Source organism: Balaenoptera musculus, chromosome 6 (assembly GCF_009873245.2).
Source record: "Balaenoptera musculus isolate JJ_BM4_2016_0621 chromosome 6, mBalMus1.pri.v3, whole genome shotgun sequence".
In the NCBI taxonomy this organism is placed as follows: Eukaryota; Metazoa; Chordata; class Mammalia; order Artiodactyla; family Balaenopteridae; genus Balaenoptera; species Balaenoptera musculus.
The window spans coordinates 31,556,347-31,578,208 of NC_045790.1; the positions used below are offsets into that span (position 1 = coordinate 31,556,347).

At 43.2% G+C, this 21,862-nt stretch overlaps 1 protein-coding gene across 1 annotated transcript; it reads left to right on the forward strand.

Annotated features, from left to right (window-relative positions):
* Positions 1 to 218: 218 nt before the first annotated feature.
* On the forward strand, positions 219 to 13,256 carry ISCA1 (iron-sulfur cluster assembly 1). The gene is made up of 4 exons (XM_036856294.1): positions 219 to 403; positions 7,634 to 7,687; positions 10,435 to 10,540; positions 11,999 to 13,256. Exons 1-4 carry the CDS (start codon positions 323 to 325, stop codon positions 12,145 to 12,147), a joined length of 390 nt encoding a protein of 129 aa, XP_036712189.1. The 5' UTR covers positions 219 to 322; the 3' UTR covers positions 12,148 to 13,256.
* Positions 13,257 to 21,862: the final 8,606 nt, after the last annotated feature.

The window sequence follows — 21,862 nt, forward strand, 5'->3', positions numbered from 1 at the left end:
CCATGTGCCCCAGTCCGGCTTGAGTCAGAGCGCGCGGACCTGCCGCAGGGCTACGATCTTGCCCTCGACCCCTGTGCCCCACGTCACATGACCACGGCCCGGGCGCCACGCCACGCTCTCCGCCTGTCACTCATACGGCCCGCCCCCCGCCCGTCACTCATACGGCCCGCCCAATGGCGACGGCGCGGGCGGGCCCACGAGGGGCGGGGCCTAGGGCGCCGTGCGCCGGAGCTTGTGGCGTCAATGCGTCCGCCGTGTCCATGGAGAGAGGCTGAGGTGGCCGAGCTCCGGCCCGAGGCATCGGGGCGCCGGGACGGCGAGGATGTCGGCTTCGTTAGTCCGGGCCACTGTCCGGGCTGTGAGCAAGAGGAAGCTGCAGCCCACCCGGGCCGCCCTCACCTTGGTGAGTGGCTGGGGCGCGCGACCGGGCCCGTTATATTGGTTCACCTTCGCCCCCGCGAGGAGGTCACGGTGGCAGGGCACAGCACGGCCGGGCGGCGGGACCCCTGACCTGCTCCGCAGCCGCCGCATCATCCCCACCCCCAACTCCCCTCTGCTGGGGAGATAAACAAGCGCGGGCGGGGCTGCTCCTCGGGAGCCGAGCGCCCGGGAACTACGTTTCCCAGCAGGCTGCGCGCCGCCGCGTGCGGAGGGGGGAGGGGGCGGTGCGAGCGCGGCCCCTGGGGGTCAGGCACGGCTTTTTCGGAGCTTGGGGCCGCGGAGGGTCTTGCCGGCGCAGCAGTGCTTGAGGTCGCGGGTTACTTAGAGGTCGAAGTGCCAGGTGCCGGGCGTAGCTGGGTGAATGAACCAGGGTTCCTACCCTTGAGGCGCCTGGGGAGAGCCGAGCCTAGCCTCGCCTGGCCGGAGGACCACAGTGTGATGCGGGAGCGCCGGTGAGAGCGCGGAGACAACAAAGCCCACCCCCTTGCGGAGATCAAGGCTGCAGTGCACAAAGGGTTACTTCCTGGTGTCTGGGGTGGAAGAGGCTTTGAAACGCACTCTGTGCCTCCAGCAGTCCTAGGCCGTGGTGGCTCTAACAAAGGACAAAGAAGGATAAATGTCCACCCTGAGTGAGTTTACAGTGTTCTCTGGGTGAAAGGTCAAACACACTGAAAGGAAACTTGCTGCAGATACTTACAGAATTTACTGCGCATGCTGGATCCCCGACGTACTGCACAGTTTTTGTTTGTTTTTTTTTTTTAAGTATTTTAATAGCCTTTTCAAATAATTGAGAATATTCTTTTTATTTATTTATTTATTTATTTATTTATTTATTTATTTATCCATGGCTGTGTTGGGTCTTCGTTTCTGCGTGAGGGCTTTCTCTAGTTGCGGCAAGTGGGGGCCACTCTTCATCGCGGTGCGCGGGCCTCTCACTATCGTGGCCTCTCTTGTTGCGGAGCACAGGCTCCAGACGCGCAGGCTCAGCAATTGTGGTTCACGGGCCTAATTGCTCCGCGGCATGTGGGATCCTCCCAGACCAGGGCTCGAGCCCGTGTCCCCCGCATCGGCAGGCAGACTCTCTACCACTGCGCCACCAGGGAAGCCCACTGCACAGTTTTGTTTTGAGTTTTAAATTAACATAAAATTAACCACTTGTAAGCGTTCGATTCGGTGGCATTTAGTACATTCACAGTATTGTGCAACTGTCACTTCTATGTAGCTCCAAAACACCTGGCCCCAAAAGAAAACCCCCTGTCCATTAAGCAGTCACTATTTGCAGTTTTGAAAGAATGATTTCATAAGAAATCTTATGATCAGTTCAGCATTCTTCTCACACACACCCCACTCTTGGTAAAGAAGCCTTTGTGCAAACACTCAATTCCTGAAGACTGGGGAAAACAGATTAAATTGAATCATGGATTCCGTTCACTTTAATGCCATAAGAAGGCCTGTTGCCGGAAAATTCGTTTCAGCAAAACAGGAGAAAGTCATGATCAGGTGGGAGAATATATTTTTATAATGGGTCACTGTTTTAGGTGCACAAGGAGGTTATCCTGTTTTTATGTGATACTGTAGTCTACATTCCCTTTTTCTGTACCATCAAGCCCATTTTCCTGTCTGAAAGATACACTGTCAAATCTTAGAATTCTCCGAGATCTTGAAATCATAAGAACTAGAAGGCACTACTCATACTTTGTGTCTCCTTTCAATCTGAGTAAAAATTATTCAGAAATCAAAAGAACTCTACCACTGGTACTGATAGAGCCAGGAAGAGTCAGAAAGTGTGGAGACACTTTTTTGCCTTTTCTTTCTCCACCATTTGGCGTGGTATCAATACCTTTTCTTCAAAAATTGAGTCATACCCTTTCTCTCCATTCCTACTTAGTCATCAGACATTTAAGACCTACATTTCCCACCCTCTTGGAACACAGTCATGGGCCTGGCCTTTGGCACCTCTAGAAATTACTGGGAACAATAACCCAGCCCACTTTCTCAGACCTGGGCTCTCAATCCGCATTTGCTCCTTTATGCTTCATTACCTGTCCCAGCTTACCAGGCCAATTCTGCTACCAGCACTGCTTTGTCATGTCAGTTCTCAGTTCACAAGGGCTCTGTGTTGCCTTTGATCAACATTTCCAATTAGCATGCAGGAGTCCATTGTCTGAATTTTTCCTACTTAACTGTCTAGCAGACTTTAGTCCCTTTCCCTGTGATCTTAGCTGGTGCCAAAGCACATCCCTGTTTCTTTCCACCAAAGGTCTGTGGTAGCAGGCTTGCAGTTATTTTAATCCTGGCATGTGTTCCTAGTTTTAACACACTGGCATGCATGTATTGATATCTGTGCTTAATTTTTAAGTGTTTTTGCAAACGTTTAGTACCATGTTCATTTAAGTGCAAAAGCAGTGAAATCATCAAAGGACTAATGAGTGAAGACAGATGAGAGCAAATGAAATGAGACAGTTCAATGAAACGGGTAAGAAGAGATGATGAATGTTAGCTAAGTATATAAATTTTGACATCAGGAATTCGACATGTTGCAACCTTTGAGAAGTGCTGTACCTGTGCAGTCTAGTCAGTGAGAGGTTAGGAAAAGGTATTGATGAAATAAAAGCATGATTCCATGTTTTCAGAGCCAAATTACCTGTGTTAACTGATGTTAATCCAGGAGAGGATTGGTGGTTTGCCGGAGAGAAAGACTTCAAAGACTGGTCACAGGCACTTTTATGCAACCAGGGGTGGGTCCTTGATAGAATACTTTAAGGTTTCAACCCACCACATCAAAGTCAGTACCCTTCATCCAAGGAGGATGACATCCCCCTTCCCTACTTCCCTGCAGGCCCAGGAAATGCGAATGGAATTGTATGTATAGGAGCCAGAGTAAAATATGACTGAAGAACTTGAAGATTTAACACTACATGGCAGGCAGAGGCCTTTATTTCCATTGTACAAAACAGAATCATTGCAGCCCTAATTAGGGTTAGGGATATACCCACAACTGGCCTAAAACTCAACCAAAGATATGAAGATTAATGGTACATAGCCAGCATCATTCTCGATGCATAGGAGAGAAGATAATTCATTACATACAGTGGGTGCCTTAGGGCTTAATTTCTAGCAGCTCCTGGTTGAGAAGGGTATGGAAACAATATGATGTTAAATACATGGGAGCTCAAGGAGGTGTTTATTCATTGAAGGAATAGCCCCAGAAGTCCTTCGGAACAGTGACCAAGCTGTAAGATTGGTATATGGAGGCAATTTAAGGGGCATTACACAGGAAACACTTGGAAGTAGCCTGAATGTCTAACAGTGAAAGGCCAGTTAAATAAGTAAGAGTAAATCTTGTTGGTGAGATATGTAGTCATTGTAAGTAATGATTTTTTTTTAAAGGTTTGGGAGTCATAACTTAATTCTTTGACTTACTAGCCCTGTGCAAATTATTTAATCTTTAATACCTAAATCACAACTGAAAGAATAAAAAGATGATGCATATAAACCATTAAGCATCTAGAAAGTACTCAAGAAACAGTGAATATATGTATGTTACTATGTATCAAATGAGTAGCATGTTAAACTTTCAAAAGTAGGCTACAAAATTGTGAATATATACTATGATTACCTGCATGTACAGGAATAGGCAAAGACAAAAGGCAAACAGCATCATAATGCCATAGCTGTTAAAGAATGAGTCAAACAACATATACTGAAATTTATTCATTGGCTGCCCTTTATCTACCATCTTTTAAACCTTAAAATGCCAGATTTACAATGAAACGAAAGTAGGTTGTAGTTGTTGGCTCATGTTTAGTATACATAGTCGTGGAGTTAACTTTGGGTTTTAATCTTGTTTCCTTAAACAGCAAAAAATGAAAATTGCCTGGGGAATGACTAAGGAAATGCAGTATTGAGGATGGAAAGTTTCTGCTACAAGGAATAGAAACGCTATGGCATTGAATAAAGTAAAAGTATGTTGCTATGAAGTAGTCAAAAAATTCGTTTATCTACAGTGCCTTCTCCCACAATTTCAACCACAAAAACAGACTAGAAATCTTTTTTTTTTTTTAAGACCAAAATAATCTCACTCAAAGATACTCTTTCACTTGAAAGAATGTCTTGTTCTGTGATACACATATGAGAGAAATCATTATATTTGATTGAGTTTCAAGGGCCTCTTGAATTTTATTTCACTGGCCAAATCCCAGGTGACTTAGACTCATTGATTATACATAACTTTCTTGGGTGGGTGTGGGTAACTTAGTTGTTTGGGGGAGTATGTTGAAATTGGAGGGCCGCTAGGCTTCCAGCATGTTGTTTAGTTGAAGTTTTTATACTATTTCCCAGAATGATCTTAAGTCCCAAATGTTCCCCTGTTTAGTCATTCTGACTTGTTCAGAAATTCAGATCCATTGCTTGGAAAGTTCTAATAACCATATCTTTACCCCGAAATGGACTCTCAGCAGGGTTATACAGCATCAGTAACACTCCTCCCAGTGGGGTATATTTGATTATTGCCTGACACTAGAAAATTAAGACATGTTTTGATTCCTGTAATGACAGTCCCCGAGCACGCAGGCAGTTTTTCTCTTAAGCCCCTTTCAGTGTGAAATGTTGAACATCAACCACTTTGTGGTAAGTGGACCACTCTCCATGAATTGCTTTTGTTTGCTGTTTAAGTGTTTTCTATTAAGAGTTGAGAAAAGAAGGAAATATATTGCTTTTGTAAAAAGCAAATTAGATAATTTAGAAAGTCACATGGGACTCGGGAGTTCCCTGGTGGTCCAGTGGATAGGATTCGGCGCTTTCACTGCCGTGGCCCAGGTTCAGTCCCTGGTCAGGATGAGAAGAAACACTTGGGGCAGCATAGTACGTGTGCCCTGAGCTTACACCTCCCATCTGCTGGCAATAAACCAAGGCTCCGCATCAGGTTGGACTTCCAGTCAGTATTTTCCCATGGCTGTGCCTTTTTTTTTTTTTTTAATTTACCAGAAATCTTTTGATTGTAATTTGACAGTAATTAGATTAATTTCTTCAGGACTCACATGGGAAATATCACCATGAAAATCAGGAAAGCTGGTTTTTACTGGCAATCACTTAGAAGGGTAACTAAGCATTTAAAAAAATTTTTTTCCATTAATATCTATTTGAGGTTAACATACTGTGATCTTAAAAAAAAAAAAAAAAAAAAACCGTAATTCTCTGCAGAATTTCCTCCTTCCCCCACCCCCCCATCCTATTCCCTGTCATTGATCTCCTTGGCTCGTGTTCTGATAGAACTGTGGGAAACGGCCTTTATAAACCACCCACTGGTAGTGATTTATTTAACTTTTTTTTTAAAGTAACACACAATAAGAAACACATACACACCGTATGTTAATAACTGAATCAAAGTTTCACTGTTTATCAAGTGCAGTGCACTATTCTGTGATTTTTGTTTTTGTTTTTTGGCTGTGTTGGGTCTTCGTTGCTGCAAGCGGGCTTTTCTCTGGTTGCGGCAAGCAGGGGCTACTCTTCGTTGCAGTGCGCGGGCTTCTCATCGCGGTGGCTTCTCTTGCGGAGCACAGGCTCTATGCGCGCAGGCTTCAGGAGTTGTGGCACACGGGCTTCAGGAGTTGTGGCACGCGGGCTTAGTTGCTCCGTGGCATGTGAGATCTTCCCGGACCAGGGATCGAACCCATGTCCCCTGCGTTGGCAGGTGGATTCTTAACCATTGCGCCATCAGGGAAGTCCCTGTTTTTGTTTTTGTTTTTTTAATGATAGTCTCAACCTTCTACGTTGGTTTCATGACTTTTCTAAATTGGGTCCAGACTCTGCTTCAGCATCTTCATCTGGCCAAGCCCCCACCAGACAAGGTGAAAGAGCACACTCGGGCCATCCATCAGGTCTGTACCCCCAGCACAGGCTTGAGTCCTGGTTACGATTACTACCTAGTTGTAGGTCCTAATGTCCACTCTGAGATTTCACAAACCAGGAAAATGCCTGTAGAGAAAACTGGAGGACCGGCTCAGCATTGCCAGCTGGAGGAGCTAGTAAAACAAAAAGTAGGAAGGACATGATCTCTTCATGATAAGATATTCTCATTGTTATAATAATAGCTGGCTTATGTTGAGCTCTCCGTTCCTGGCACTATTCTAAATGCTTTTCATGAATTCGTTCATTTAATCCTCACAAGAATCCTCAGGAGGAGGGATTTTTATCCCTGTTTAAGCCAGGTAATGGGCTGGGACACAGCTAGGAAGTGGACCAGGAATGCCCTGGGACAGGCTTTCTCCCTAACAGCCTCCTCAGGAAGTTGGGGTTTGTAATGCTGATCTACGCATGAAGTACATTGAGACGTTTTATTATTTTTGAGGACAACTGGGCTTGGTTAAACAGCATTTCTCCTGAAAACTCTTCCATGTTCTTGTTTCTATTATTGACTAACTTAGTTCTGGTCATCTTGATGCTCAGATGCTGATGTAATAATCTCTGTGAATAGGGACTTCCCTGGAGGTCCAGTGGTCAAGACTTTGTGCTTCCAATGCAAGGGGTGCAGGTTCCATCCCTGGTTGGGGAACTAAGATCCCATGTGCCGCGTGGCCGAAATCAATCAATCAATTAATCAATCTCTGTGAACATTTGGTGTGCCTGGCACGAGAGGCACACACTGGGTTATTTGATGCTAGTAACACTTTTTCCTCTAGGTGTGCATTTTGATGGATCTGAAATAGATTTGGGGTAAACAGAATGAGCAATAGAGTTAATAATGATCAATAGGAAAAATTCCTGAAGGTTGGCTTTCCCAATGTGGTACTTGATATCATTCCTTGACTGTCGAGTGCCTTCTGTGTGTCAGGCAATGTGCTTGTTGCTGGGCATAAAGTAGGAATTCGAAATAGATGCTGACTAGAAAAATTACATTTGTGATGTGAATAGATAGTACCATAGAGATTATGACAGGGAGCTGACCTTGACTGGGGGCGTGGGGGCAGGGGATGAAGAGGATGTTGCTAGTAGATATTTTAAAAAATGCTTTTAATTGAGTAGAGTTCATATGCTTGTGTATGAAATCCACAAGGTACTCTGGTGAGAATGGAACATAAATTCACCATGTGAATTTGCTAAAGGTAGACTTGAGTAGTCTTAAATACTAGGAAATATAAGGCTGAAGAATGCAGTCTGTAACTAACAACTTAATAACCTTCCCTTTTTTCAGACACCTTCAGCAGTAAACAAGATAAAACAGCTTCTTAAAGATAAGCCTGAACACGTAAGTAAAACCAATCAGACAAATATTTAGTAAAAAATTGAAGTTGTATTTTCACAATGAATTTATCTTGTGATAAACAGTGTGCTTTCATTATTTAGGGGTTTTTATTTAAAAAGTAAAAAATGCTCATGATTTTTAAACGCAAGTAACACAACAGGGTATGATGAAAAGGAAGTCACTCTCTCACCCCACATTCTTCATTCATTCTCCCTTCCAGGAGGCAGCCTCTTCGTGTCCTTGCACAGATCATCTGTGCATTTTATTACCTAGACCAAGGTTTCTCAGCCTCAGCACTGTTGATGTTTTGGACTGGATAGTCCTTGTTGGGAGTGGATTGCAGGATGTTTAGCAGAATCTCTGGCCTCTGCCAGAGTTGTGACAACCAAAACTAATTCCCTGAGGGGAACCACTGGCCTAGACTTTGCTTGTTACATTTGCGTGTGTATCTCTTTTCCTACTTAGGTGAGAACATACCACACACACTGTGGTTGCACTTTGCTTTGCCACTAATAATATAGCTTGAAGATCTTTCCATATCCTTACATAAAGATCCTTATTCTCCTCATGGCTGCATGTACTAGTATATTTCGTTGAACAAGTTTATTTAGCCAGGCTCTCGTATTAAAGGTCTTTTGGGTTGTTCTCATTCAGTGCTTCCACAAACATTATTCAACAAATATTTAGCATCTGTAGTGTGCCAGGCCCATTGTTCTAGACCTGTAGGCATAGCTTATTTCATCTACATAAGCTGTATTCTTAGATGTAGAATCGTTGGGCAAGGGGTGTGCGTACCATCTTAATCTTAGCACATTGTTCATTGCCTAAGGGATACTGTAAATGACTTCCAAGACTATTAATATTCAATAATTATACTACAGAGTAGTTTCTAAGTTCCATTGTACAACCTGTATTACAATGTAACAGGAATTCGATCATCTTCCCCCTAAGAATTATTAAATCTAAGTATATCAGTGTTCCAACTCAATTCCAACTCAATTTGGGTAGACTAATGACTAGAGTATAAATTGACCAGTTGACACAATTTCACTTTTGTAGAGTTGAGAGATGTTTGTTCATATTGACATGAAAAGGCTTGAGCAAACACTTCATCAGGTGTCATTTGTGGCATAAGCAATCCCTTTTCCAAACTCCAGTTACCTAAAGCTGTATTTTCACATACTCTTTAAGTGTCTCTCTATTCCTAATAGTTGGACTTCCTGCTTGTTTGAGTCTTCCTATTTGCAAAGATAAAAACTAAGTTAAACAAGTATTTATGACGTGTGCTCCAGAATTTCAGCCAGGCAGTTTATTATTTACCATGTTGAATATGTGAAATTCCCTCACACATTCTCTAAGCTGTCGCTCTGAAGGTGAATAAAGCTATATAGTTCTGTCTCCTTGTTTGAAGACAGAAGAGAATACTCTGAATGCTTCAACTCATCAAAACCACCAAACAGCTTAACATCTAACTCACGCTCTTCATCAGATGTCTTCCCACGTTATGTTTGCTTTCCTGGAGCAAGCACATGTTACTGCTTTTCAGGGAATCAGGATCTGCTTGCTAAAATGATACTTCTTATGATAATGCTGTATACGCATACGAAAAAGCAGATAGGACTCAAGAATAGATAGAAATTGGGTAGATATTGTTAGAAAACTACATTGAGGTAGACATTGGTATTTTAAAAGTGCTGTTTGGTCACTTTTTAAACTTCTTAACGTCTGTGTTGACTGCAGTCTTTTGCTTTCTGGTACTTGAGAGTGTTTACAGAATTAAGGCCCCATGTCACATAGAGGCAATACAATTGCCAGGTGATGACCTATGAACCTTGGTGAACCTAACCATAGGGAAGTATCCTGGGAACATCTCACATGGTGAGGTGGAGCAAAAACATTTTTGAGAAAGTCCAGTTTTCTTAGGTAGTCGTCTCTGCCATCAGATATTTTTTTCCTTTTTTTTTTTTTTTTAAAAAAAAAGGTGATTATTCATTTTTGGAATTAAAACTCTTCCCTTAAAAATGTTATTCCCAGACAAAATGGTTAATAGTAATGGTTAAGTAATAAACATGCTTTAGGTGGAGTGGAATATTACGTAGGCATTAGTTGCAAATGATAATTACAAAAGCTAACTACATGGGAAAATGATGTCTTAAGTGGGAAAAAAACAAAGCAGAGAATAAATTTTTTATTTCTGCTCTAATAAAAACTGTTTAGGGAATTCCCTGGCAGTCCAGTGGTTAGGACTCTGAGCTTTCGCGGCCAAGGGCATGGGTTCAATCCCTGGTCAGGGAACTAAGATCCCACAAGCCGCATGGCACGGCCAAAAAAAAAAAAAAAAAACCCATGTTTAGATTATATATGAGACAAAGACTGAAAGAAAATAGGAAAAAACATACAAGCTCATTTTTAGGGTACTGGTGACTGTAGTTTTGGGGGGCAGTGTTCCCTCTATATTGCTTTCTTTGTATATAATTGGTTTTTATTCTTTTTGGATCCCTGCCAATGTTGTAATGATATTTGTACAGTAGTTAAATTTTTAAAATGCTAGTTTCCCATTCTGCTTATACGTCCTAAATTTTTAAAATGCTAGTTTCCCATTCTGCTTATACTTCCTTTCCCATTCTGCTTATACTTCCCTACTGCTTAGCTTTTGAAGAAATGAATATTATCAAATAGGGCTTTTATTAGTATAACTGTTTAATATGTGCTACTTTAAAACTAAGTTTATTTTTACAATGCCTTTTCAGGTTGGTGTGAAAGTTGGTGTCCGAACCAGGGGTTGTAATGGCCTTTCCTACACTCTGGAATATACAAAGACAAAAGGAGACTCTGATGAAGAAGTTGTTCAAGATGGTGAGTTTTAAGCAAACTTTTTCTGGACACTTTGTTCTCCCTAAAATGTTTAGCCTTGTGTAGCATGGAGAGTAATGATGATAATAGTAGGAATGGTGTATATAGTGCTCACTGTGAGGGAGGCACGGTTTGACAGGCTTTCATATATTAACTGATTTATACACAGCAACTAAATGAGAATGGTACTGTATTGTCCCCATTTTGCAGATGAAGAAACTGAGGCACTGAGAGATTAAATATGTTTGCCTAAGGTCACATAGCCAGTAAGTGGCCTTATGAACATTTGAACCCAATCAAGTTCACTCCAGAGGCTGTGCCCTTAGTAACTAAGTGATAGATTATTGGATGAACTTGTTTATTTGTTTCAGTTATGAAAGGTTATCATTGTGTGCAGAAAGATTTTAAGATGATAAAACTTCAGAATGAACCAGCCACTTTGGTGTGAAGCATCTGTGTCAAATAAGTAATGTCATCTCCTGCTTTAGAAGAGTCTATTTCCAAATTGTATTAAAAATTGCAGTGCTTTAATTATGTTTTGCCCCTCCCCCACCCCAGTCCCTGCCCCTACCCAATAATCTGATAAAATCTATTTAAAACAAAATAAGTACTGCCACAACCTCAGGGGAGTTTCAGTGTGCATGGGTTCTGCAGCACTGGCTTTGTGTGCGCCATTAGCCAGTTTTCATGGGTTCTTGATGTGTATTCTTTTTATTGCACTTAAGTTACTGATCAATAAAGACATTTGTTAGTATATTATTTTTAAAATCAATACGTAAAAGTATCTTAAACCTGAAACTTTTCATCTTAAAGAAGAGATCTAATAAAGATAGTTCATATTTAAGTAATGATGCAGTTTTTTATAAGGAAGAAAGCTTTCTTAATCCATTAGTATTTATGAAGGTGCCCACCTCTACCAACTAGGTAGGTAGAGATAACTAGGGAGGTATGTTATTATCAGTTTTCCTGTCCATAAGCAGAAAAACAGAACTGCTTGTACTGATTTATGATTTAGTCTTATTAAACTAGCCCATTATATCATAGTCCTTTGTGTTTCTCTAGGCTTGGCAGTGTGTTGTGTGTACAAATGTCATTTCGGGATTTTCATTAATCTTATTGACTTCATCTTTACAGAACTCTTACTGAGAATATACACATTTTCTTCATGTAGCAAATTGAAGTATAGCGAAGAAAGGCAAATTCTAGTTTTACACAGAATTGTCATGGAATTTGCTGTATACAACTGTCTAGCCTAATACAGTTATTTTTGACATAGATTATTGTGTAGGAAAGGAGACAGAAAACTGAGCACTGCATCCCTTAAAGGAAATACTGAGACAGATTCAAAGCCTCTTGTTTGACGTTTGTTAGTGGATACTATTTAAAGTTCAGTTGTGCTTTGAATCAGCAGGTTCCATGGGATGGCAGGCTTTATATGACTCATGTTTTCTTCTCCCCCAGGAGTCAGAGTGTTCATCGAGAAGAAAGCACAGCTAACACTTTTAGGAACAGAAATGGACTATGTTGAAGACAAATTATCCAGTGAGTTTGTGTTCAATAACCCAAACATCAAAGGAACGTGTGGCTGTGGAGAAAGCTTTAATATTTGACTCCTCAGGACTACTCGGGCTGTAGGCCCCAGGAGAGCTGTGGAAGCTCTAGGGCTTATTGAAGAAGTCATAGGACTGTCACATGCTTAAGGTTTGTAATGTATGGCTGCCTTACAAGGAAAATAAACTGATGCATTTGAAAATGAAGCCAGTGTGTTAGATTCCAGAAGAATTGATACTTGTGTTCTTTATAGGGGACAGAAAATGAGAATCTATTGCTCTCTTTGTGTCGTCTTTCTGATCTGTAAAGAAAAAAAGTTTTACCTTGCAATTAACTTCTCCTTCCTGCATCCTTTCTGTTAGAACTAGTTTCATGGAAGTTGCCTTCCTGGGGGGATTTCAGAAAACATGTTCTTAATAGGTGTAGATTGGTAGATCTTTTGAAAGGATTGAACGTACATCTCCCAACAAGATGGATGGCGTTTAACATTCAGAGGCAGGAAGTCTTGACTGCTGGTGTGGTGTGGTGCTGCATTGTTTTTCTACCCAAACTGGACACAGCGTTTCTACATTTTTATCTAAAACTTCATTGTCAGATGCCTCATTTGCTTACCCTGCAGCATCCCCAGCCATTAGAGTACTGGACAAAGATTTCCTTGAACTGTAGTGCAGAATAGTTCTGAGTGACGGGATCAAAAGGTAAATACTTCACCCACCTGTTTTTAAGTCCATTTCTTTTGCCCACCCTAAGCGTCTGCTCGGATATGGGATCTCAAGCGGACTTAGATCCTTTTCGTCAGAAGGTCTCTTAAAAGCCATCTAGCCCATCCCCTCAGTTCTATACCCAGGGAAGCAAAACCCCAGGGAAGCTGAAGGGCTTTTGTCCCCCCTCACACTGCAGGCTGGGTAGGGGCAGAGCCGGGACCACCCACATCTCCCCCTCTTGAAGGTGACACGCCAGCCCTGCGCTCCAAGGCAGTCAGTGAAGGTTAACGGGTGATCTGGCTTCTTTATCTGGTGAACATTTGGATAAGATTTCTTTGTAATTTGGAGAGCATATTTAGTTTTATTTTATTTGGGGTGAGAAGAATCTTATTTTAAAACCCATTTATGTGAATTACCATCTTGTTTCACCAGGACTGTGGAACAGTCGTTTATACTAGCAGGGAAGAAGACATTGTAGCCACCCAGAACTGTTCTTTTGGAAGGTAGTAATTGTGAAGCAGAACATGGGGATCTTTTCTTATAATTCCCAATATGATGTGTACACTCTGGGTCCTAAGTCCAATTGCTAAAATTTTTAAGCCTAATATTTTAACCTGACATTTTATCACCAACTTTTCTTTAACAGTATTCCTTTTGTCATTTAGTTATTGATTTTCCTGGGTTTGACATATTAAGTGTTCTGTGAGATGACATATTTGCTTTTTTTGAAAGCCGATTCTTATGAATTGAAGTGGCTGAGTTCCTTTATGTTTGTCGTATTTACTAAAGTACCAGGCACAAAATGCACCAAAACCAAGAGCAGTAGCTTTATGTAAATGCTCATGAATTTGTATTGTTAATATAACTGTCAACCCACTTATAATTTGTGCAATACTGTATATATGTAGATTGAGTTGCCAATAAAAAAAAAAAAAGTAGCCTCTTTGTGATCATAAAATTGCCTTTTCTTTTAAGAGAGCAGGGTTTGTGAATAGCAGCCATTGTTGCTACTAATAAGTAATGTTCTGTTTTCCTAACCAGTCTCCCTGCCGCCAGGATTTTCCCCACCCGATTCTGTTGCATCCACTCTTTTAGTTGTTGGGGTCCCCTTGCAGCCCGTTGACAGATAATTTCAGATTGCTCTGGGCTCCAGAGTCCTCATTCCCTTTCTCCTTCTGTATTGTCTTTCTCCCTTTTTCACTCTAAGGGTCATTCACCTCATCCAAGCTGCTTCTACAGCCTCCCACGCAAATTTCATCCTTACTTTCTCACATGTTGTTATTCCCGGTAGAGAATGCTTTTTCCAACTCTGTCGTCTGAGCTTTATGTTCATCTCCCTGCGGTAGTTACCTTCAGGCATATTTGTGAGCACCTGCTCTCCGCCATCCCTTAGGCTTCACAGATAACCAGAGACCATCTCTGAAAGATCTTAGCGTTGACAAATGAGACAGACACCAATGAAAAGAATAGGGTAAGTGTTGCTAATAGCATTTATTCCATACTTGCTACATGCCAGGAACTGTTCTAATTAACAGTCTTCACTACAACCCAGTGAAGTGGGTCTGATGACTGTCTTTTTCGTAGATGAGAAACTGAAATATGGCGTGGACAAAATAGTTGACCTAAAGCAACGTGGTAAGTGGCCAAGTCAGGATGACAACCCACACCATCTGGCTCCGGCCCCGTGCCCCTCGCAGTTAGGCTGCTCTGCACGTCACGATAAGAACCGAGATTGCAGGTGCCCTTCTAAAAAGGTATCTAAGAGGTTATGGCACCTGAGCCAAGTCTTAGAAGAGTTTTGGGGAAGAGGGAAGAGAATGAACAAAACTGAAGAGGGTTAGAAACACGCTAGGAAGCTAAGCACTCAGAAGACTGTGAGGCACGGCAGGGGCAGGAGACAGGATGGAAGGCAAGGCAGGGATGGGATGTGGGGCTCGCTCTAGGTTCTGTGGGTACCGAGAGCCGCTGAAGGTTTTCACGAGGGGGTCATCAAAACGACTGCACTTAGAAGTGTCACTCTGGCTGCCCTGTGGAGGGGGGGAAGGCTGCGTGAGGAGGGCGGACAGGAGGAGGCTACTGAAAAACCCCAGTTAGGACCTGAGGGAGGGGCCGGTGTGAGGCAGGCTTAGGTGAAATGGGCGGGACTCAACACAGCAACCGCGACAGGCCATTATTTTGTGGCTCTTGGCTGGTCACACTAGCAATGCTTGTACTGGTGTTTGGGTTTTGGTTTGGTTTTTTGCACAATATTGAAAGGTTCTTGAAGACAAGAGCACTATCATTTTCTCTCATATTCACTTAGCACCAGGCACACGGTAATTATTTTTGGCAATATAACCCCTACAGCCATTTGGTGTTCTGTCCGTTCTGCATCCTATAAATCCAAGCTCCGCTCCATACCTCGGGCGTCCTGTGAGGTCACTTCGCAGTGCCCCTGTGTGACGTGTAGGCCGTCAGCTGCTGTGGAGGGAGCTTCACGCAGAGGCAGAGCCGATGGTTGATGATGGTTAGAAGATCACGTTTAGAAGCCGGCTCTTCCACAGCAGGATGCTAGCTGGGGCTGCTCAGGCCACTGTGACTGAAACACCCCTTGGAGAATTCCGGGAGCCGAGGGCATGGGGGTGCTGTGCTGCATGGCCGCAGTGCGCCTCCCTGCCCTCTGTCTCCGCACCCACAAGAACGATTTCTTTTCTCAAAGGGGAAAGGGTGGAATGGGATTGGAAAAACCCCTGGAAGATCAGATGTCCCTTAGGTTTCCAGTACTTCCTAGATTTCATTCAGCAGGAAATACTTTTACAAATCAGCTTTTCTTACCTTGTTTTGGCGGCTGAGAGATCAGGGAAATGCAAAAGCCTGTGGTGGTAAGCCGCCTGGTAATTCCGCTGCCATCTAACCAGCTGTAAGGACCTTCACAGCCTGCAAAGCTCTTTAACTACCAGTGTCCCATTTGTGCCTCAGGGCAGACGTGCCCCGGGCCAGGGAGACAGCTTCAGTGTGGAGTAAATACAAATTCGATGCCGACATTAGTGCGTTTGTGGGAGGCTGGTGTGCGAAGGGAGAGGTTGGGGGTGAGGTGCACCTGGATTGAATCACGGGTTCTGTCGTTTTGTAGCCTTGAGACCTGGCGCAGATTAGGTAACTTCTCTGAGCCTGTTTTCTCTTCTGTAGAACAAGCTCAGAATTGGGGAAAGTTGAAGAGCTAACCGCATATAAACAGCATCCAACTTAGAGTGCACACTCGGTACGTTATAGTTCTAGCCCCTTTGACCCACGGATTATCAGTCAAAGCAAGAGTTCACAGAAATGAGAGTTTCCGCGCCATTAGGGAGTTAACGTCCCGTATTAAAATCTGCGGGAAGTTTGCTGTATTTCTTTCAAATGACCACAGTAGCTTGTTTGAAAAGAACTAAAAATGCGATCATACAGAGAAATTGTATTCTCTTAGTAGCTGATTAGCTATAAAGAGAATTCCTGTGTAGAGAGCAACCTGCCTTAATCGAGGAGTAGCAGCTGAACCCCCTGGGCCCGGGTAGGCCACACCAGCCTTCAGAGGGAGAGCAAGGCTGAAGGTCCCCACCCTACCCTCGGCCTCTTTCAAGATGCGGAACCTATGTAGGGGGTTAAATCTCTGTGGAATGTGGGATGTCAACATCCTCCGTCACTCCCACAGAATCTTTGGTAATCGCATGGAACTCAACCTTCCCGAAGGCAAGGGCTTTGTCCGGCAATAGTCCCCCAGCTTAAAACTCTCCTTTTTTTGATAGCTTAGTGAGTTACTTCATGGTTTTACTTCCATGAACAAGTAATTCCCAAACTGTTCACCGTAGAGTACCTTTTTATTGTTCTTTGTGGAGTCCAGTCTTGAAGCAATTCTTAAGCTTTAGGATTGTATGTAAGTCACCTGGGAATCTTGTCAGAATGCAGAGATTCCAAAGGTCTGGGGTTCTGAACATCCAGCCAAGCAAGGCCCAAGTGGAGCCCATGCTGTTGCTCTGCAGACCACCTTTGAGTGTCAAGTTTTAAAATTAATTATCTCTGGAAGAACCTGGTGTATTAAGTGATAATTCATGCCCATGTTTGTTTTTACTAAACACCCACTGTAGTGCTCAGGGTTTCCAATTAGCATGAAATACCCATGAGGTGACAGAACTCAAAGGCTAGGACAGTTCACCTGACACTTTTAACTCTATAAGTGCTGACTATGATTTCCTTAAGGTATTCTGAAACTCTAAAACTATCTCAGAGACCCCAGCCTCATTTCTTCTTAGTAGCTTCCTTGGTAGCTGGCATCCCCAGCTCGGCCACCACTGCCTAACCAGCAGAACTAGGTGACCTGGAGGGTCCACAAGTCATTTTTATCCTAATGCATGTGACCCAGAACCTTCTCAAATACAAAGACCAAATATGACATCTCAGGAAGACTAAAAAGAAGGGAAAAGTATGGCTCTTCTTTGGCCATATAAGGTGGCACAGGACATTGCCTTTTTTTTTTTTTTTTTTTTTAATTTGGCTGTACCGGGTCTTAGCTGCAGCACTCGGGATCTTTAGTTGTGCAGTGCGAGATCTAGTTCCCTGACCAGGGATCGAGCCCAGGCCCCCTGCATAGGAAGCGCGGACTCTTAACCACTGGACCACCAGGGAAATCCCAGGGCCTTGCCTTTCTTAGGAGATTTGCTTTGTGGTAAGATATACATAACATAAAATTTACCACTTTAACCATTTTTAAGTGTAAAGTGCAGTGACATTTAGTACATTCACATTGTTGTGCAACTATCACTACTATCCATCTCCAGAACTTTTTCATTATCCCAACGGAAACTGTGTACCCATGAAACAATAACTTTTCAACCCTCCTCTCCATGAATTTGACTAAGTGCCTCGTATAAGTGGAATCAATTTGTCCTTTTGTGCCTGGTGATGTTTTTTAATCTTCTTTGTCAGCATTAGATGTGGCCTAAATATACTGACCAGTTATTACTGTTGTCCTTTAAGCCACGATGATAAAATCTTATTCAGCTGTGAAATTGTCTTTCGATGGTGTGTCTATTGATGGTTATTTATGAACAATTAGGGACATTTTAAGAAAAGCATCAAAAGATTATACAGTCCACTGACCTAGTTGAAACTCTTCATGAGGACTCTGGGGCAGAAACCGTATCAAATTTAACAAAATAAGTTAAATTTGTAGGACTTCCTTCACTCTTGTGAGGAAATTAAGTCAAGTAGACTAATTTGATGCTGCAACAGATCTTTTCTTGTTCCTTATTTTCCAATATTCAATCCATTTATTTGTTCATTCTATCAAACACCAAAAACGTATTCCATACCTACACTATACTAGGACTTTTTGAGGCCCTGGGAATTCCAGAGTTGACAAAACCTATATGTTCGCCAGATCTTACACATACAGTTTACTAAAAGTAAGTAAAATGTGTTGTGGAAAAACGAGTAAAACATGGTATGTGCCTTCTAGCAGGCAGGCAAAGAAGGCTGTAACAACTGGGGGGGGCTGCCACAGGGGGAGGGGCAACCCCAGGTACTCAAGTGGAGATGGATGGGCTTCTCCAGTATTTCAGAAGAGGTTTATACATGATGAAAGGGTGGCATTAGAGTTCTCCCTGCCTACAAATTTGAGAGTCTGTACTTCTGAAATTCCATGTTAAAAGATAAACCTCAGGGTAGAGAAAGATAGCACTTATTTAAAACAAAGCAATTTGGCATTAAGCCAATCTACAGGGGAGAAAACCCAGATTACTGTAGGAAATTATGTTTTACTCTCAACATAGCAAACTTCTCTCTATATAATATATACTACAAAAATTCAGATATTTTTCCTCTTCTCAGAGGAAGACAGCAAACACAATATCAAGTCTGTATTACAAAAAATCAATAAGCTTAGGCACATAAAATCCACCTGAGGCACTGTAGAGACCACGCCTGTCTCACCGCACCTTGTCTGCTGTCACTCATGGTCATTATTAACACCACCAATACGCCACCCCTGAACAGCCACAGGTAAAGCTGAGCCTGTAGCCTGGTTTGCCCTGACAGTACCCAGAACTCAACCACACCTGAGTTGGGTAACAGTGGAATATTGTTCTGCCTCAAAAAGTAAGGAAAGTCTGGGAGAAGCTTCAAGATGGCAGAAGTGTAAGAGGTGGATATCACCTTCCTCCCCACAAATACATCAGAAATACATCTACATGTGGAACAACTCCTACAGAACACCTACTGAACGCTGCCAGAAGACCTCAGACCTCCCAAAAGGCAAGAAACTCCCCACGTACCTGGGTAGGGCAAAAGAAAAAAGAAAAAGCAGAGACAAAACAATAGGGACGGGACCTGCACCAGTGGGAGGGAGCTGTGAAGGAGGAAAGGTTTCCACACACTAGGAAACCCCTTCTCGAGCGGAGACTGTGGGTGGCTGAAGGGGAAGCTTCGGAGCCACGGAGGAGAGCGCAGCAACAGGGGTGCGGAGGGCAAAGCGGAGAGATTCCCGCACACAGGATAGGTGCCGCCCAGCACTCACCAGCCCGAGAGGCTTGTCTACTCGCCCGCCAGGGCGGGCGGGGCTGGGAGCTGAGGCTCGGGCTTCGGTCAGATCGCAGGGAGAGGACTGGGGTTGGTGGCGTGAACACAGCCTGAAGGGGTAAGTGCGCCACAGCTAGCTGGGAAGGAGTCCGGGAAAAGGTCTGGAGCTGCCGAAGAGGCAAGAGACTTTTTCTTGCCTCTTTGTTTCTTGGTGCGCGAGGAGAGGGGATTCAGAGCACCGCTTAAAGGAGCTCCAGAGACGGGCGCGAGCCGCGGCTATCAGCGTGGACCCCAGAGACGGGCATGAGACGCTAAGGCTGCTGCAGCCACCAAGAAGCCTGTGTGCAAGCAGAGGTCACTATCCACACCTCCCCTCCCGGGAGCCTGTGCAGCCTGCCAGTGCCAGGGTCCCGTGATCCAGGGACAACTTCCCAGGGAGAACACATGGCGCGCCTCAGGCTGGTGCCACGTGACGCTGGCCTCTGCCGCCACAGGCTCGCCCTGCCTGTGTACCCCTCACTCTCCCTGGCCTGAGTGAGCCAGAGCCCCCGAAGCAGCTGCTCCTTTAACCCCATCCTGTCTGAGCGAAGAACAGACACCCTCAGGTGACCTACACGCAGAGGCGGGTCCAAATCCAAAGCTGAACTCCGGGAGCTGTGCGAACAAAAAAGAGAAAGGGAAATTTCTCCCAGCAGCTTCAGGAGCAGTGGATTAAAGCTCCACAATCAACCTGATGTACCCTGCATCTGTGGAATACCTGAATAGACAACAAATCATCCCAAATTGAGGAGGTGGACTTTGGGAACAACGATATGTTTTTTTTTTTCCCTTTTTCTCTTTTGGTGAGTGTCTGTGTGTATGCGTCTATGTGTGATTTTATCTGTATAGCTTTACTTTTACCATTTGTCCTAGGGTTTTGTCTGTCCATTTTTTTTCCTTTTCTTTTATTACATAAAAAAAATGTTTTTTCTTAATAATTATTTTTTATTTTTTATTTTAATTATTTTATTTTACTTTATTTTATCTTCTTCTTTCTTTCTTTCTTTTTTTCCTCCCTTTTATTATGAGCCTTGTGGAGGACACGCTCTTGGTGCTCCAGCCAGGTGTCAGGGCTGTGCCTCTGAGGTGGGAGAGCCAAGTTCAGGACACTGGTCCACAAGAGACCTCCCAGCTCCACGTAATATCAAACGGTGAAAATCTCCCCAAGATCTCCATCTCAACGCCAAGACCCAGCTCCACTCAATGACCAGCAAGCTACAGTGCAGGACACCCTATGCCAAACAACTAGCAAGACAGGAACACAACCCCATCCATTAGCACGGAGGCTGCCTGAAATCATAATAAGGCCACAGACACCCCAAAACACACCACCACACGTGGACCTGCCCATGAGAAAGACAAGATCCAAACTCATCCACCAGAACACAGGCACCAGTCCCCTCCACCAGGAAGCCTACACAACCCACTAAACCAACTTTAGCCACTGGTGACAGACACCAAAAACAATGGGAACTATGAACCTGCAGGCTGCGAAAAGGAGACCCCAAACACAATAAGTTAGGCAAAATGAGAAGACAGAGAAACACAGAGCAGATGAAGGAGCAATGCAAAACCCCACCAGACCTAACAAATGAAGAATGAATAGGCAGTCTACCTGAAAAATAATTCAGAATAAGGATAGTAAAGATGATCCAAAATCTTGGATATAGAATGGAGAAAATACAAGAAACGTTTAACAAGGACCTAGAAGAACTAAAGAGCAAACAAACAGTGATGAACAACACAATAAATGAAATTTAAAATTCTCTAGAAGGGATCAATAGCAGAATAACTGAGGCAGAAGAACGGATAAGGGACCCGGAAGATAAAATAGTGGAAATAACTACTGCAGAGCAGAATACAGAAAAAAGAATGAAAAGAATTGAGGACAGTCTCAGAGACCTCTGGGACAATATTAAATGCACCAACATTGAATTATAGGGGTCCCAGAAGAAGAAGAGAAAAAGAAAGGGACTGAGAAAATATTTGAAGAGGTTATAGTTGAAAACTTCCCTAATATGGGAAAGGAAATAGTCAATCAAGTCCAGGAAGCACAGAGAGTACCATACAGGATAAATCCAAGGAAAAACACACCAAGACACATATTAATCAAACTATCAAAAATTAAATACAAAGAACAAATATTAAAAGCAGCAGGGGAAAAACAACAAATAACACATAATGGAATCCCCATAAGGTTAACAGCTGATCTTTCAGCAGAAACTCTGCAAGCCAGAAGTGGGTGGCAGGACATATTTAAAGTGATGAAGGAGAAAAACCTACAACCAAGATTAGACTACCCAGCAAGGATATCATTCAGATTTGATGGAGAAATTAAAAGCTTAACAGACAAGCAAAAGCTGAGAGAATTCAGCACCACTAAAACCAGCTTTACAACAAATGCTAAAGGAACTCCTCTAGGCAGGAAACACAAGAGAAGGAAAAGACCTACAATAATAAACCCAAAACAATTAAGAAAATGGTAATAGGAACATACATA